Source organism: Sturnus vulgaris, chromosome 4 (assembly GCF_052056855.1).
Source record: "Sturnus vulgaris isolate bStuVul1 chromosome 4, bStuVul1.hap1, whole genome shotgun sequence".
In the NCBI taxonomy this organism is placed as follows: Eukaryota; Metazoa; Chordata; class Aves; order Passeriformes; family Sturnidae; genus Sturnus; species Sturnus vulgaris.
Genome location: NC_142246.1, coordinates 16,537,625 through 16,554,094, shown reverse-complemented (window position 1 = coordinate 16,554,094; position 16,470 = coordinate 16,537,625). Strand labels below are relative to the sequence as shown.

The window sequence follows — 16,470 nt, the reverse complement described above, 5'->3', positions numbered from 1 at the left end:
AAGGGCAGATGTCTTAGACAGTATGAGGCTTGTAAATAATTTGCAGGGTTTAGAGTGGTTCATAAGACCCTGTGCTGGAGGTGTAATTTCCCAGCAGCAAAATTGCAAGCAAGAGAGATCATGAAAAGGAAGAATCACATTTATTATTCTCTGTTTGTCAGTTTATATTATTTTCTCTTTAAAAGAGAGAGAACTGGACTCAGTTCAAGTTGAACATTCCCTCCTTTATATTCTCCAGAAGGAAAATCTAATACATTCGTGTAATTTTAAAAGATTGTCAAACAGAAATTTGCTGCAACAAAATAAATTATATCCAGATCAAGGAAAGAAAGAATATAGGAAATTGTTTAAATAAGCCTCATATTTTTCTTTCAAACTATTTAATTATTTTCCGCTCTATTATAAGAGTTTAATGAAAGGTTAGATCAATTTTTTTAATTATAGTTGGTACAGTGGAAGAAGTCAGCAATAGCTTGACATAAAACCTTGGGGCGTTCTTAACAATTACAATATTTAATCTCTTTCCCTGAACTGCACAAATCTCCTGATAAACACAATAAAGCCAGATTTATGAACCAAGAAAAGTACAGTCTTGGAGGTAAATCATTTTGGCCGCATATATTTTTAGAATGAAATTATTCAAGATCAGAAGTGTTTGCTGTCATGTAGAGTCTCAGAGGAAAGATGCATGCCTAAGAAAAATTTGAGCTGGTATTTCTGGTAAATGTAATTGGCCAGCATCTCAGATTTTTAATGAATGTCCTTAAGACACCATTTCTACAGACCTTCAAGGATGGAAAAGGTAAAGTGTTGCTGGCAATGCTGTGGCAAAAAAAACAAAGGAAACTGCAGAGGGACAAGCTAGAGAAACTCAAAATGTCATTCCTGGCTCTGCTAATATATAATTCTCTGAAAGTAGGTTGCCTTTTCAAGAAATAAGTCCTTCAAACAGTGTGAAACCAGTGTTATTAAGTGACAGAAGAAAAAAGGAATGCCTTTAAATGAGGTATATAGGTCTTGTATTTCTCTAATAACAAAGGCAGCCAGCTAATTTTGAAGAAACAAATAACAAATCGTATATATTTTTGCAGGGTATCCTTAATTCTCCTCTAACATCACAACATTTAAATGCAGTCAGGAAATGGGACTCAGTCTTCAGAGCTTCAGACTAAGGACTGACAGAGTTGGAGCTGTTGGCATTTCCTGTAAAAAAGGGGAGAGCATTCTTTGCAAAAGTATAATTTGAATTCTTTGTCAGCTAAGGAAAAGAGGAAAAAATTGTTTTACATGTTAATAAGCCATATGATGAAGTTAAATGTGCATTTCGTCATTCATTATTTATTAAACTCCTCAGTTTTCTCTTTAATTCCTTCAAAATGTGCCTAGCTTTCTTGTCTGAAAAAGAATTACCTGCAGAACAGAAAGAAGCCACTGCTTCTTTTTCTAAATTTCAAAATGGTGCATTGTTTTATCAAACTCACACCCATCTTAGGGTAAAGGCTGTTTATTCTTCCTCCTGCAGGTCTGAGAATGACATAGCTCATATATTATTCTATGCTCGGAAGAGGAGGTTGTAAAATACTTCTGTTACATTTTCTACATTGAATAACTATAATATTATTTCAATGAGCATCTGAAGAATTCACCAATGCTTCCTTTATTGTGCTTTGAATCCAAGTAAAAATACTGTTCTCTTGCATGCTCTTATACAGCTCCAGAAGGCTTCCCAAAGACAAGCAGCATAGAATCATAACATCATAGAATCGTTGAGGTTGAAAAAATGTCTGAGGTGATCAAGTCCACCACTAACCCAGCTGCCAAATCCACAACTAAACCATGTCCCCAAGGGCCACCTCTACACACTTTTAAATATCTTCAGGGATGGTGACTCAACCACTCCCCTGTGCAGCCTGTTCCAATGCTTGATAACCCTTTCAGTGAAGAAATTTTCCCTGATATCAAATCTGAACGTCTCCTGGGACAACTTGGGGTAATTTCCTCTTGTCCTATTGCTTGTTTCTTGTAAACCTGCTAGAAACCATAGAGACAGTGACCTATCTGACTGGTCTTTCTGGAAAGCTGGTAAGAGAGAGAGATGTTTTACAATGCCCTGATACCCAAAGACATGACAGTCAGGGAGATGCCTCCTCAGTTATGGATTGCCACTTACCTAATGAAGAGTAGAGGTCCATTTCACTGTTCCTCCCATTCCCCAAAGGCTTTGGTTCCAAAGGCAGTGTGGCCCAGCAGTCAGTACTTATTTAATCTTACAGAGACCTGAGCTCTGACTCTGCCTGCATCAGTGACAGTCTCTGTGCCCAAGGACAAATAACTTTGTGTGTGTATCTCTGACACAGCTGTTTGTTTCTGGTTTTTGATCAAACAGAATTATTTTTTACTATATGTTTGTATATGCTTAGTTATGATGAAAAGCTGATTTAGCTAAGGATATGTGACATAAAATCATAATTCTCCTAAGACCTAAAGATCTGACATCCATTTCTCTGATGGTGCATTTGTCTCTCAATTAGAGATGATACTATTTGTTTCTTAGCAGAAGGTGCCAGGACTATGAATATCTCAGTGGTCCTTATTTGATCTAATTGGAATACTGCTTGTTCTCACAGGAAAAGTTGTTATTACACTGGTAAAAGATGTTACATTACTCTTGATCTCCATTTCAAGCTAAGTTTCTTGAGCTTAGCACTAGGAGCAAATATGTTTGAGTCTTCAGTCCAACAGCATGATAATAGTAAAAAATAAATATATGAACCCTAAAACTTAATTTGCATTTTCTTTTTTTTCATTGTTTCTAAAAGTCCTTTTCTTTTAAAGAGCATACCTGGCTTTTTATCCCTCTTTTATGTTAAAGAAGGAATTAAGGCCAAAAAGGAATTAAGTACATTGCCCAAAGTCTTCTGCTCAGTCTGGCAAAATCAGGACTAGAAATCAGCTTTCCAGTCTTGGATATTTATGCTTGACTTAGTAAACAATTACAGTATTCCTTCTGCTTTTCCCACATCTTTGCATAAGTCATTTTTGTAAAGTCATTGATTTAACCACCTTTATTTTTCTCCTTCACTTCCTTTAATTTTCTTTTTTTGTAGTCACTCTATTCAGAAGCTTCTTACTTATTCTGTGTTACATATTTCAGTTTATGAAAAGGATGTAAAGAGGCAAAAGGCTCTGCAAAGTTTGAATGAGATCTTCAGTGGCAGGGTCTTTTGAATTCATTGAATAGAACTCTCCCAGTAGAATATGACTGCATGTTTTATCAGTAATGCCTAAGTGTTTACATTCCTGCTTGATTTCCATACCATGCAGACGCTGATTGCAGCTGAGGGAGCAAAACCACTCAGGGCCCACAGGTGACACAACAGCTCCACTCACTGTGGCACAGGGCTTGCTGCTCATGTGTATCACTCAGGTCTCAAATGAAACTGAGATCCATGGCATAGAATGAATTTTTTTCTCATGGGAATTCTTTAGGAAGATACTTCAGTGTGATAATGTTCATTAATATTTGGTTGAAAGTGCAAAGTCACACATTTTAAACTGTCAGTGACACACGTGTTGTGGATGGTCTCATGAACACCTCAGCTGAGTGGACCAGATTGGATGGTATTCATTTCTTGTCATTTACTTTTTTCCAGGAATGCCCCAGTGGTGTTGTCAATGAAGAAACCTTCAAAGAGATTTACTCTCAGTTCTTTCCACAGGGAGGTAAGTACTTAGCAGTTATAATTAGTAGTGCAGTATGTCTGTTAGTTCCGAAGTCTGACAAAAGATCCTCTTGTTCAAATTAACAAGATTATTGCCTCAAGCTCTGTCTGAATTCATGGAGTACTTCCTTGATAGTTGGACACATTTTTAAGTATATATTTCTGAATGAAATGCAATGATAGCTGCATTAAGTCAGTCTTCTGTTATGAAGTTACTACCTGTGCTTAGGTACCATGAAGTTTCTCTGAATACATTATTTTTCTTTAAGATTTCTAAATTTCTTGCCCATTCCCTTTAATTAAAAAAAAACCCTTTCATAGTAGGAGAAACTGTAGGAGGCACTGCAGGTACCCTCTCATATCAACAGCAGAACCCTCTTTTAATTCTATGGGGTTTCTATTCTTAAATGCTAACCTTGATTTCAATTAATTGATTTCCAGGAGTTTAGTTATTTTTTATTTCCATTATCTTTTAGTGCAATGAAGATAACACAAAAATATGTAACAAGTTTTTTTCCTTGAACCTCAGATTTCTTTCAGTTTGAATTTTTTTCCTCTCTTTTCTTCCTCTTGCATTTGCTGTTCAGTTACCCCTCTTCATATTCTCCTACAACCCTTCAATCCCACCTCTTCAGCTTCTCGCAGAGCTCTTGAGATTTCTGTATTTCAGAACTCCTTCTTTTCATTTTTAATTTAAAAACCCATATTAATTGGTAGGAACAAAATATCTCCCCATTAGTTTTATTTCGAATAAAGACCTAGAAGGTAAAGAGCAGCATTCAGAGCAGATTACTGTCTCTGAAATCATTAAGAAGTAGGCACACTCAATGGAAATGAAAAAAAGGCTAGAAGGGTTGACCCTACTGATTGGTTCTCTTTTAGACCAAGCTAACAATTAAAGTTTGAAATATTATATTTTGTAGTTATCCTTCGGTAGTGAAATTAATTCTCTCTATTTGATTTACTACACCTTTTCTACACTTAATAAAAAAATCTGTCATATTTCCTGTTGTTACACTCTGAATTTTCCATGGGCAAAGAGAAAGCACACCTGTTCTAAAAGTAAAGTCAAAAGATATTTTGAGAGTAAATGTAATCTTAAAAGACTGATCTTTATTAGTCCAGATCTAGTTGTAACAGAGAAGAAAAACTATTAATTTAGTTAAAATGTATACGTATGGAATGTCTAATTTCTACACCTATTCCTGGTGTTAATGGTGATCCTTCTGCTCCTTCTCTGGCATTTAGGGCAGTGGCATCCTTTGGAGGAGGAGGTGAGAACTGCAGTGGAATGTCTAGTTAAGAAGCCAGACTAAGTTCTTAAATCTTTGAAAGTCTTGTCAAAATAATGTGTCCAGCTGAGGCCTTTAAATATCAGTTGTGCTTAAAAGAATGATTTTATGTATGTCCCAGTATTAAGGAGGAAAAAAGAATCTTGAAAGTTTTCCCTGAATTAAAACACGTAGATCTGTGCTCCAGTTGTCTGTGTGCTGAAAAACCAAGTACAATACAATGTATCGTTATGACAATTCGTATCTGAACAAACAAAATTACGTCTATAGGATTTTAAGCTTCAGGGCAACTTAAGAATTTTTTTTAATGTCATCCAGCAAGTCACTTCCTCAAGCAACTTCCAAGACTGTCCAGGACGAGGTACAGGAGAATTACAAATAAGACAAGGTGCCACGAGAGTAACAAAGGAAAGGACATGAGACTGGATTGCAGCAAAAGAAATGTATTTTAAAAGGCAAAAGTAACTTTTTAAAAAGCTTTCCGTGCCAGAAGGGGCATTCCAGTAACTTCTTTTTAGATTCACTGCCATACAGGTGAATGAATATACCCCCTGCATTTATGCATTGGATCACCTGAAATGAAAGCTGAGATTTTTCTTCAGCCAAGCAAGTTATGGATAAGAATCCACCCACTGAATAATTATTACACTCCTTCATCACTTCTGAATGAAACAGATCATGCTTGTAGTTTGATAAGTCACACTTTCCCATGTGATTACCGTATTTTGCCTCTGACATTTAAAATGCTTTGATGGTGTTTTTCAAGGGAATTCTGATTTAAGAGCTGTTCCTATCTCAACCTGTTAAAACAGCAAATTAGCCTACTAGTTATGATATCAGATCCTTGGAAAGAAATTGTATTTAATTTTAAAAGTTAAGATTTTGTCTAAAATGAATAATGTTCAAGATTTAGGGGGGAAAGGGGGAAATCAGACTAAGTAGCTCTAATTAAAAGACTAGCATGCCTCATCCTGCTGTGGTTTTGAAGGCAAAATTTCAGAACTGAATTGCTTGAGCAAACAACTCTGAAAAAGCTTTTGATTTTTTTTTTTTTCAGAGGGGTTACTAGAAAAAATATTTTTTAACTAGGGACTTTTTTTTCATATACCATCATACAGAAAAAAAGTATTATCTTGTATCATGCATGGGCAACAAAATTAAAATACCTTTGTGCTTTCTGTATATCTACAGAAAATTACTAGGAATATTTCTGATATTTTTAAGAAATGGGTGCCAAGAGAATAGGAAGGTATTTAAAATTCCTTTTCCAGTAATTATACCTCTATAACATGTTTTTTCCCTGAAAGATGATTTGCATAGTATATTCTGTTGCACAACAGAAGTCTCAGTAGATTACAGAAAATATGACTATTAAAATGCTAAATATAAACTGTAGTAAAAAAATTTACATTTTTCAGCTAGTGTGAATGTATCTGCCAAGCTGTGCTTAAGCAATTACAGTGGTTACTGGATACATGGAAGAATGAATGACTCTCTTGAATAGTGCTGGTGGGGATTTAATTCTCTGAAAATGTTAACAGACGGGTTTTAAAGATTGCAGTTTTTTCTTGTTATGATTGCTTCACATCATACAAAATAAACATATTGAAGTAAGACTAGAGAATTTTCTTACAACTATCGGGTCTGAATCTGTGAAGCAAAAAGCTTTGAGTTTTGGTATATTCAATTCCTTGGAGTCAAAGTGGCATTTCAGCTGAGTGTCTCAAGACTACTGCTCAGTTTAATGCAAAACACTGTTTTGGGCTGTGAAAAATAAAGGTTTGCAGGATTGATATAAAAGGTAAAATGGTTACGTGCCAAAAAATCAGGAAATGGCATTTCAGCATTGATCAGGTTTTTCCATGAGAGGGAGAAGTTTATTCTGCAAAGGGGACACTGATTTCATAACGCTTTGCCCTTTGTTAATAATTTGTGAGATTAATGTTAATTAGCCTAAAATTAATGTAAACATATGAATTAGAAATGGAAAAGTGAGTATTAAAAGTCAACAAACCCTCATCCTTCATTAATTTGCATGGTTTTGAGGGAGGGAAAAACACTTGAGGACAGCTGACTTCCCTTAACCCCAGCAACTTCTACCTCACATCTGCAGGGCAGTCTCTGGGTAAGTGCTCTCCTCACAATGGATTACTCCTGGAGCAGGCTGTGCCTTTCAGAAGGCATTCGGTGGAGAGAGAAAGATGGATCTTTACAAAAGTTACAGTCTTGACAGATTTATATTTAAGCTGTCTTGTGTTTCTGAAATGAATCAATATGCACTGAGGAGGAGGTTTGGAAATTAAGCAAATAGTGAAGGGATCATTTGTTTAAGGTCATCTTTCAGAGTCTTACTGACCATTTAGTGAGTCACAGCCAATTTTTCCCAGCCCTAATGCCATGATCATAGGAATTCAGCAGCAAGCCAGCTTTAAGAATCTGCTCCTCAGGAGAGGATTTCCTCTCACCTGTGGGTGAGCATAGGACCCAATAAGAGCAGCAGCTTTCTAACAAGATCAGCTTCAACCTGGGAAGCAGGGCTGTGTCCAGAGCAAAACCAGCACACACAATGCAGGGAGGGCAGTGTCTGCTTCCCTCATTTAACAGGAACAAATGAACACATTCTTCATTGTAAGCACATGAGACAGATCCCTGCCACAGTCGGTGTTCCTGTTAAAACAGGTTGTTTCAGAGTACAATAATATGTCACCTGTGCTATTTGCTCAGTTATCAGTGATTAGCAAACACAAGAATAAAAATGAATAGAGGTATTCTAGAACAGAATTTTTTATTTTTGGTTTCTAGCAGTGTTGCTGTCCACACACTTGCACTTATAACTTATCCTTCCTCTCCTGCTGAAAAGAAAGTTTAAATTTCATTGAAAATACAGTCTTGCTATGAAATTTTGGTATCAAAATATATTTCGGAATCAAATAATTTTAATAGAATTAAATTAAATTTTATTAAATAAGATATGCTTACTGTGGGTTTTTTTATGCTTTAAATTTTAGATTCCACAACATATGCACATTTTCTGTTTAATGCATTTGACACTGATCACAATGGATCTGTAAGTTTTGAGGTAAGTGATGTCATTGCTTATTTCTATAAAATTTAATACTTTGCCATTCCTTGTAATGAAGTCCAGTTTGGTGGCTGGCTCACATGAGGGAAAATTTAGCTGTGACTCACGTTTCAGTTTTTCCAATGTAATAACAAAAGGCATTACTTTACAATTGTATATTCCATATTGTTAACTCAGACTGTGCTACTACATATTTTTAAAAATCTGTCCATTTAAAAGATAAGCCAATTTATGCACAAATTACCTAAAATAGTTCTTCCTCTCTGCCTTTGCAAGATGAGGTCTCTGAACTACAACTCTGAACTACGTGGATGACTCAGCCAAAATCAGATTTTTCACACTTAGTTTCCAGAAAGTTCTAGAAAAAGGCTTTAAAGCAAATGTTTTTAAAAGCACAAGAGTTGGAAATTAGTTCTTCCACTATTTAGCTGCCCAATTTTTTTTCCCAGTTCTGCCTTTCCTTGGTAAGGCTGGTGTCATCCACACAATGTAATATAGAAAAAAGGGGCCTTACTGCAGTACTGCAGATGAGAACAGGGTGTACTAAATACTGCAAAGAAGATAATATTTTAAGTTATAGAATTTTTTTTAAAAGTCAGTTCATTTACAAAAAGATATATTTGTTATGTAATTATTTCTTTGGTTTTTATTCTAATGAACTAATTATTTCCTTACAAATTTTGATTGGATTGTGATAAATACACTCACTTCAAATTTATTGAAATGTCCTGTACATGTGTTTATTATTTATTTTACTGAATGATGTTGTGAGGTTATACCGATGTTTTTTTCATAAAAATAATTAATTGATGGAATAGTAAGAAGACTTGCCAATCAGGTGCTCTATGATCAGAAATCTATACCCTAAACTAAGACTATAATCAGATTTTTTTTTTCATTATTTACATTTATTTAAAATAAAAAAACATGAACCCTATCTACATTTTCCAGGCAGATGAAGTCAGCGGAATCTGTGTGAGCTAGGAGCAGCAAAAGAGGATTAATTTATGTCTTCTGTACATACACTAAATACACAAGGATTCTTCTGGTCAAATCACAGAATCATAGAATGGTTTGGATCGGAAAGGATCTTAAAGATCACCCAGTTCCAAACTCCTTGCCATAGGCAGGGACACCTCCCAGCAGACCAAGTTGCTTCATCCAACCTGGCCTTGAGCACTTCAGGGATGGGGCATCCACAATTTCTCTGGGCAGTCTGTGCCAGTGCCTCACCACCCTCCCAGTAAAGAATTTCTTTTGTATATCTAACCTAAACTTCCCCTCTTTCAGTTACAGCAACAGCAGGCACATTGAGAAAAGTTCTTTTTAGAATGAGTAGTTGAAAAGTATTTCTGCAGGTATCATTAAAAAGAATGGGGAGCTTCAATTTGTTGACATTTGTATTTCAGACAGAAAGTCTTAAGAAATGCACTAGATTTGGAGAACTTTGATTATCTCAGAGTGCACGTTTGTGCTTGATAAAGGGCTTTGAAATAAAATAAATCAGGAAAATAAAAGCAGAGGTGCTGAACTTTTGTTCAATATCAAGGCAGACATGACTGGTCCAGACTCAAATTGTTTGCTCTAATTTTGAATCCAGCATAAGTCTACTGCTGTCAAAAGACTCTTGCTTCTATATCCTTGTAGCAACATTATACTTGCAAACTGTATGATAGCCATTCTAAAAGTATCCTTCTGAAGTTAAAAATGTCTGAGGGTTTTTTTATAATCACATGAATACAGCTGCAAAATGTGAAAGGAGATATTGTGAAATGTGCAAAATACAATAATCTCATTTTTCTCCTGCTCCTCTTAATCCTAGGTGCAGCTGTGCCATTTTCTTTCTATTCCAATCTTTATTCTAGTTTTCTAATTTCCATTAGAAAAACAACAATAGTAAACAGCTGAAAAGGTAGAGAGGGAGTAATTTAAAAGTTTGGAGAAAAAATAATCATTCTTTCCAAAGTACTTTCTATATAAAGTAAAGTAGGAGTAAATACATTTTAATATAATTACTTATGATGAAAACACTCTGGCTATCTTCTGTGTAAAAAAAGATTATCAAAATCTGAAATGGTAGCAAAATTATTTTGTTGATAAGAATGACTTTTTTGTGTGTGTGTTCACTCTCAATTTCCCATGAAGCAGTGGTAGCTGGAGTTGCATTTAAAAAGAAAGAATTTGCTTTAGCTTTTTGCTCTTTTTTCCTCAAATTTTCAACCATCAACAATAAAATGTTATATCTGAGCACAACTTAAATGCACACCTCAATTGACATTGCTTGGTGAGATTACTTGGGGAGATTGCTGTGTCCATAGAGCTTTATCATCTCTCAATCTGTATGCTCTTTGGTACGAGCTAGGATCTCCAAGTGAAGGATTTATGTAGCATAAAAACCAAACATAAAACTAGGTGCTTGAACTTACCTCTCCTTATCCCATGATTGTATTAATTTTGAGACTAGTTTATTTCTTTAGTTTTGTTAACTAGTTTTGCTTTAATATGACAGTTTCTGAAGACCCGGTGACTCAGCTATTGGAGACCTCTTGGGACATGTTAGTGAAGTTCTTTTTCCACTAGACAGAGACAGATATAAAAACAAGGTTTTCATTTGCTGCATGTATATTGTCACTGAGCCAAAATGAAGATCTGGCCTCAAAGCTATTTACACAGTCAGAAAAATGGAGTCTAATTAACTTTAGATATATTGTCAGAGGTAAAGCTCATTGCACACACATGCAAATATCTAAATCAGTATCCTTCATTTGTTGTAGATGCAGATTAAGGTTATTCTAAATGTGACCTTGCTGAAAGTCATTCAATAATCCCACAAATTCTCAGTGCCTTAAAGCACAACGTGCCCACACACAATGGAGATCTTTAAAGTTTTTATCATTTTTAAAAATACCAAGCTTATATTGGTTAATAAATTAGCAAGCATGCTAACTCACTTCTGTAGAAGAGTACAGTTCTTAAGATCAACTACTTCATATTTCATTAATAATAAAAGTAGTGTCCAAGGCAGTATTATGAAGGCAGCAGTTAAACAAGTCATAGAATCATAGAATGCCTTGGATTGGAAGGGACCTTGAAGATCATCTTGTTCCAACCCCCCTGCCATGGGCAGGGACACCTCCCACTAGACCAGGTTGCTCAAATCCCCATCCTTAAACACTTAAATACTTCCAGGAATAGGGCACTCACAGCTTATCTGGGCAACCTGTTCCAGAGCCTCACCGTCCTCACAATGAAGAATTTCTTCCTAATTGCTAATTTAAACCTACTTTCTGTCAGTTTAAAGCCATTTCCCCTTGTCCTGTCCCTATGTGTCCTTGTGCAGAGTCCCTCCCCAGCTCTCCTGTAGGTAATGGGAGGTGCTCTAAGGTGTCCCTGGAGTCTTCTCCAGGCTGAACAAGCCCAACTGTCTTGGCCTGTCTTCATAGCAGAGGTGCTCCCGTCCTCTGCACTTGTTCCAGCAGGTTCATGTCCTTTGGCCCCTGAGCAGTATTCCAGGTGAGGTCTCATGAGAGCAGAGAAGAGGGGCAGAATCACCTTCCTTGACCTGCTGGTCACATTGCTTTTGGTGCAGCCCAGGTCATGGTTGGCTTTCTGGGCTGCAAGCACACATTGCTCATTCATGTTGAGTTTGTCATCAACCAATATCCCCAAGTCCTTTTCCTCAGGGCTGCTCTAAATGCATTCTCTGCCCAGCCTGTATTTTGGCTTGGGATTGCCCTGATCCAGGTGCAGGACTGTGAACTTGGCCTCATTGAATTTCATGAGGTTCACAAGCATGAGTCTGTGGGTTCAACACAAAAAGCTTTGTCCATGTCATGTAGGAAATGACCTTATTTTTCTTTGGTGATCTCATAAGCATTTTAACACCATCTGATTTAAAGTAGCTACCAAGAAATGCATTTCCTTTTAGGAGCAGTTCCTCCTCTGTGACCTTTGTTTTACATATACCTGGGCTCCATCACTTCTTGACATCACTTGATTCCTTTTCAAAATCCTAAAATCTAAATTTAAAAATGGATTAATGTTCCTGCCTACCTACTTCTGGCCTTGAAAAAGACATAAAGGAACACATAACCAGGTGGAATAATTTTAAGCTTTCCTATGGATTTGAGACAGCACACTAATAAGCTTGTTAATTGATTTATTAATGAACTTATTATCCCCAAAGATTTAATGAGAGATAAAGCAATCAGAAAGTCATCAACAAGCTAGCTAAGAGATAATTAATCACTGCTGAAAAAAACCCACAAACACAAGTTCATGCCAGATCACAACAAGACATTTTCTACAGCTGTAGTGCAGAACAGAAATGTCAGCAGGCTCTGAGTACACAGAGGATCTGGTACAGGTGCAATGACACTGCATTTTGCAACCCTTCAGTGAGACATCCCCCTTTCTTGAAGAATCAAAATTAGGCACAGAAGGAGGTCTTAACAGGTATTAGCATGCTCTGCAGGAAACTGGCAAGTTACAAACAGGAAGCTGTGGAAAGGAGTAAAGAGAAGTGCCAAGGCAGAGAGACTTGTGTTTCTAATGTCACTGTCACAGACTGAAGAAAGACCCAACCTAGAGCTGTGTCTCAGCCCAGATTCCTGTTTTAGGCTCCTCTGTCACCCTAGATCAGATGGACCTCTCCCCATTAGGTGCCCAGCTCTCAGTGGGCACTGGCAGCATCCTCAGAGGATGTATGCATCTGAGTATGGTGAAATATTCTTAAAAAATAAACAGGCTCTAAAAAATAAACAGGGTCTAAAAGTAGAATTCTTCTCTCTCTAGAAATTAGATGTCTAAACCAGGACAGAAAACAACATCTGGGTGCTCTAATACTGTAATGGGGACTTGTATTTATGCTCTTTGCTAAATGGTGTGTCTGATCTGTGCATCACTGAGTTGTTGGTTGCATGCATAAAGATGGGTAGCTGCTCCCTGAATTTAGCTGCTTCCCTCTGCACTGCTGTTTTACTGTGGCTTTCTGCACTGGATGATTAGCTTAACAGCTAGAATGGCTACACTGCTCCTGACACACACATTGCCTTCCACCATGCAGAACATTTTCCTGTTCAAGGCTCTAACCCAAAATACCCTGTGGATTTGGCCTATATCCATTGAATCAGATACTCTATTTCTGTATGATTCCATTACTGCGTTCTTCAGTTGCTTGAAAATAAGTATGTAGAAAAGACATCCCATCCTATCTGCTCCTTATCCAGCTCATCACAACTTCTTATTACAATAAATCCTTTCTATTGTTCCTGAGATGATGACTCCTGCACCACACTCAGACAAAGGCAATGCATCTGAACTATGTGGGATCCCAAAACTTGTTGATGCAACGTGGAAGGAGATGACTCACTGCTGCAATGTTTAGAGCACATACCCAGAAGGTTTTTGAGTTGTCTCTGCTTTTTAAGAATACTCAATCCCACGAAAAACAACACAAAGTCAAGGGTTTTATTTTTAAAACCGGTGATAGAAGGGTAGCCTTGGAAATGAGGCTAGAAATGATTCTAGGAAGGCAGCTAACACAGGTGGTGCATCACAGAAAGGAACAAAGAGACTTGAACAAAAAAAGAAAAATTGATGTATTTAAAATAAAATAAATTCAAAAAATATCGCTGTCCCAAAATAAAAAAATAAATTCACAATTTAATAAATTTACAACTCTTACATATAATCTAAGAAAATAATGCAACCGGAGACCTTCACGAAGGACTTAAGGAGCAGCTACATCAAGAATGTAAAACCGTGCAAAAAAGACATGGTACTAAATTAAAAAGGTTAAACGCTAATGCTGTAATGTGATCAAATCTGTTCTGAATTCCTTGAACATTTTGATGTTTAATAGTACATTGTTAAAGAACTGTTTGGAGATTTAACCCTGTGACCCTCAATTAGTCATTGAGATGTAGACAAGATGAGCAAGATTCTTTCAAGATTCATGTATCCATTTACCCCAAAGGGCACATATACCAGTAAGACAGAAATCTGTGACAGACTAAGAAAACCCAGAGCATGCCAATTGAATTGTTGAAAAGACTGAAGCTGTCAGAAGAGCTGTTTGTGCCTACTAGACCCCCTGAGTCCATGATATCCGTGTATACTCCAGTGTATCAGGTATATGTATTTGACTTTGTGGTACACCAGACCTTTTAAATTTATGTCTAACCTCAGCGTAGTCTTTTCCATTGTTGCTGCATTGGACAAAATGCAAAACCTTCGTGGTGCAAATAACAAATATTTCAGCTGTTATTGTCTCTACTTTAATGTTACTCTAAGAATTCCTCTATGTCATTGCCAGCAATGTAGAAAACCACATTTAAATATACACACTTGCCATATTCTTCTCAACCTATTACGAAGGCAATTTCACATATTTATGGGTTCATATTCTTATCAAATAAAAAGAGGTGGAGGAGATGTTTGGGAGAAAAAAAAAAGCTATTGTTTACAAAATATTAACATGCTAAGAAATACAGAAGAGAGGTGATGAGAGTTGATGTTTTCTCCAATCTGGAACATGCTAAATGTAAATGAGATTTGTGCTGTCAAAAGAGTATTTATTATGAAACAAAAGTCTATAACCAAATACTACATATAAATAATCTCAAAAGCCTTCTGATTAATTTCTGCGGAAGAGCTCTGTAGCAATTAGAGCATTGGTGGATCACAAAAACATTAAGATGGTACATGGACATGTAATATAGTTATTATTCTCTATTATACTTCCAATAAAAGTAATAAGAATTGAGGTGTGCAGTATCATACATGAAGTTTGAAATATTGACTGCAGCAGACTGATCTAAGAGATCTGGGAACCACATATTCCACTTTAACAAAGTACAGATTTAACAAGAATTTAATGTTCCTTAGTACATAGTTCTCTCCAGATTGGCCTCCTGTGCTTAGATTAATCTAACTACCACTTTAGCTTTTTTTGGACCATTAAACCATGGGGATGGCTTTTTCCTGGTATTCACTTCAACAGGAACTGCTTATGTGAGACATTAGGTTTTTCAGAGGATACAACCACTAATGGAAAATTATGGTTTACTTTATAGAAAATTACTCAATTTACTTATTAATTATGAGTGTAGCAAATAGTGCCTAGATTGTTAATCCAGCAATCATTAGCACTCGCAGTGAAGCAAAAAAAAAAAAAAAATTGAAACAAAACATCTTTTCATACTTCTGACAATGCATTATTCTGGATTTCAGAGTGTTTGAGAAAAACTGCTCATTTCCAAACTGACCAAGACCTTTTGTCTATTTAGGATTTTGTTATGGGTCTCTCAATTTTACTCCGAGGGACAGTACAGGAGAAACTGAACTGGGCTTTCAATTTGTATGATATAAATAAGGATGGATATATAACTAAAGAGGTAAGGTCTACATCTTACTGCAGTCACTGAAAGTAAAGGTCATTAGCTAGGTCCTGCATTCAGAGAATGGTTTCATTGTCAAATGGAATGTGTTAACAAGTTATCAGATATTATGAAGTTAGACACGGTAAAAATTAAAGTTATTGTCTCATTTTAAAGATATATATGAACATTGAAAAGAGAAAATCTTAACAGAAATTGTAAAAGTTCAGAATTCTTCAGAAATAATGTTTCTGAACATAATGGGTACAGAAATAGTTGGTTTCAACTTATGCCTATGTATTTGCCCATATTATGCTACCATTCTAGTCCCTAGAATATATTGGTAGGATGTTTGGACAAAAATTAATTAAGTATGTGTGCAATAATTGTTACTCATTTTATGAATCTACTTCTAATAATTTTTGCTTGAAACAGAATTTATAAAGAAAGATTCCTGCATCTTTTATTCTGCAAGAATTCGAATACGTACTGAAAATAAGTGGGACTAAATAAGCACTTTCATTGAAATATATGGAGGGTTTGTTTTTTTTTTTAAGTGGGGTTTATGCAAATATATAAATTACACTTCTTATTTTACACTTTTAGAAAACACTTCAGGATCACTGTAAAAGAGTCATCTATGGAATAATATTTTAGCATACTACAGATGACTTGTTTTTATAATTATTAAAAATTTCACAAGCCACTCACTAAAATTCAAAAATTTTATTATAAAAGGAGGACTCTTTCTTATCTGCCTAAGTGCAGGTGTGTGCATCAGTGTTTTAATTTTCTTTAGGGAAAATGAGTCATAAAATGCTGATGTGCTTTGGCCATTCACTTGCTGTTACAGAACTTCTTTTCCTTTTTATTTTAATTAATAAGACATTAGGAGATTCTTCCCACAATCCATGAACTTGCACATATTATAAATGATTTAAAATTTAAATGATACATCTATGAAAGTGGAAATCTGATGCTAGAATTTCTAGGAA

At 35.9% G+C, this 16,470-nt stretch overlaps 1 protein-coding gene across 10 annotated transcripts in view; it reads left to right on the top strand.

Annotated features, from left to right (window-relative positions):
- The window catches only part of KCNIP4 (potassium voltage-gated channel interacting protein 4), a 393,854-nt gene that overhangs the window by 368,047 nt on the left and 9,337 nt on the right, over positions 1-16,470 (top strand). For all 10 annotated transcript variants that reach the window (XM_088163219.1, XM_088163216.1, XM_088163220.1 and 7 more), the window contains 3 exons: positions 3,654-3,723; positions 8,023-8,093; positions 15,386-15,493. In XM_088163219.1, coding sequence (XP_088019345.1) covers positions 3,654-3,723; positions 8,023-8,093; positions 15,386-15,493 — 249 coding nt within the window. The remainder of the gene's footprint in view (positions 1-3,653; positions 3,724-8,022; positions 8,094-15,385; positions 15,494-16,470) is intronic.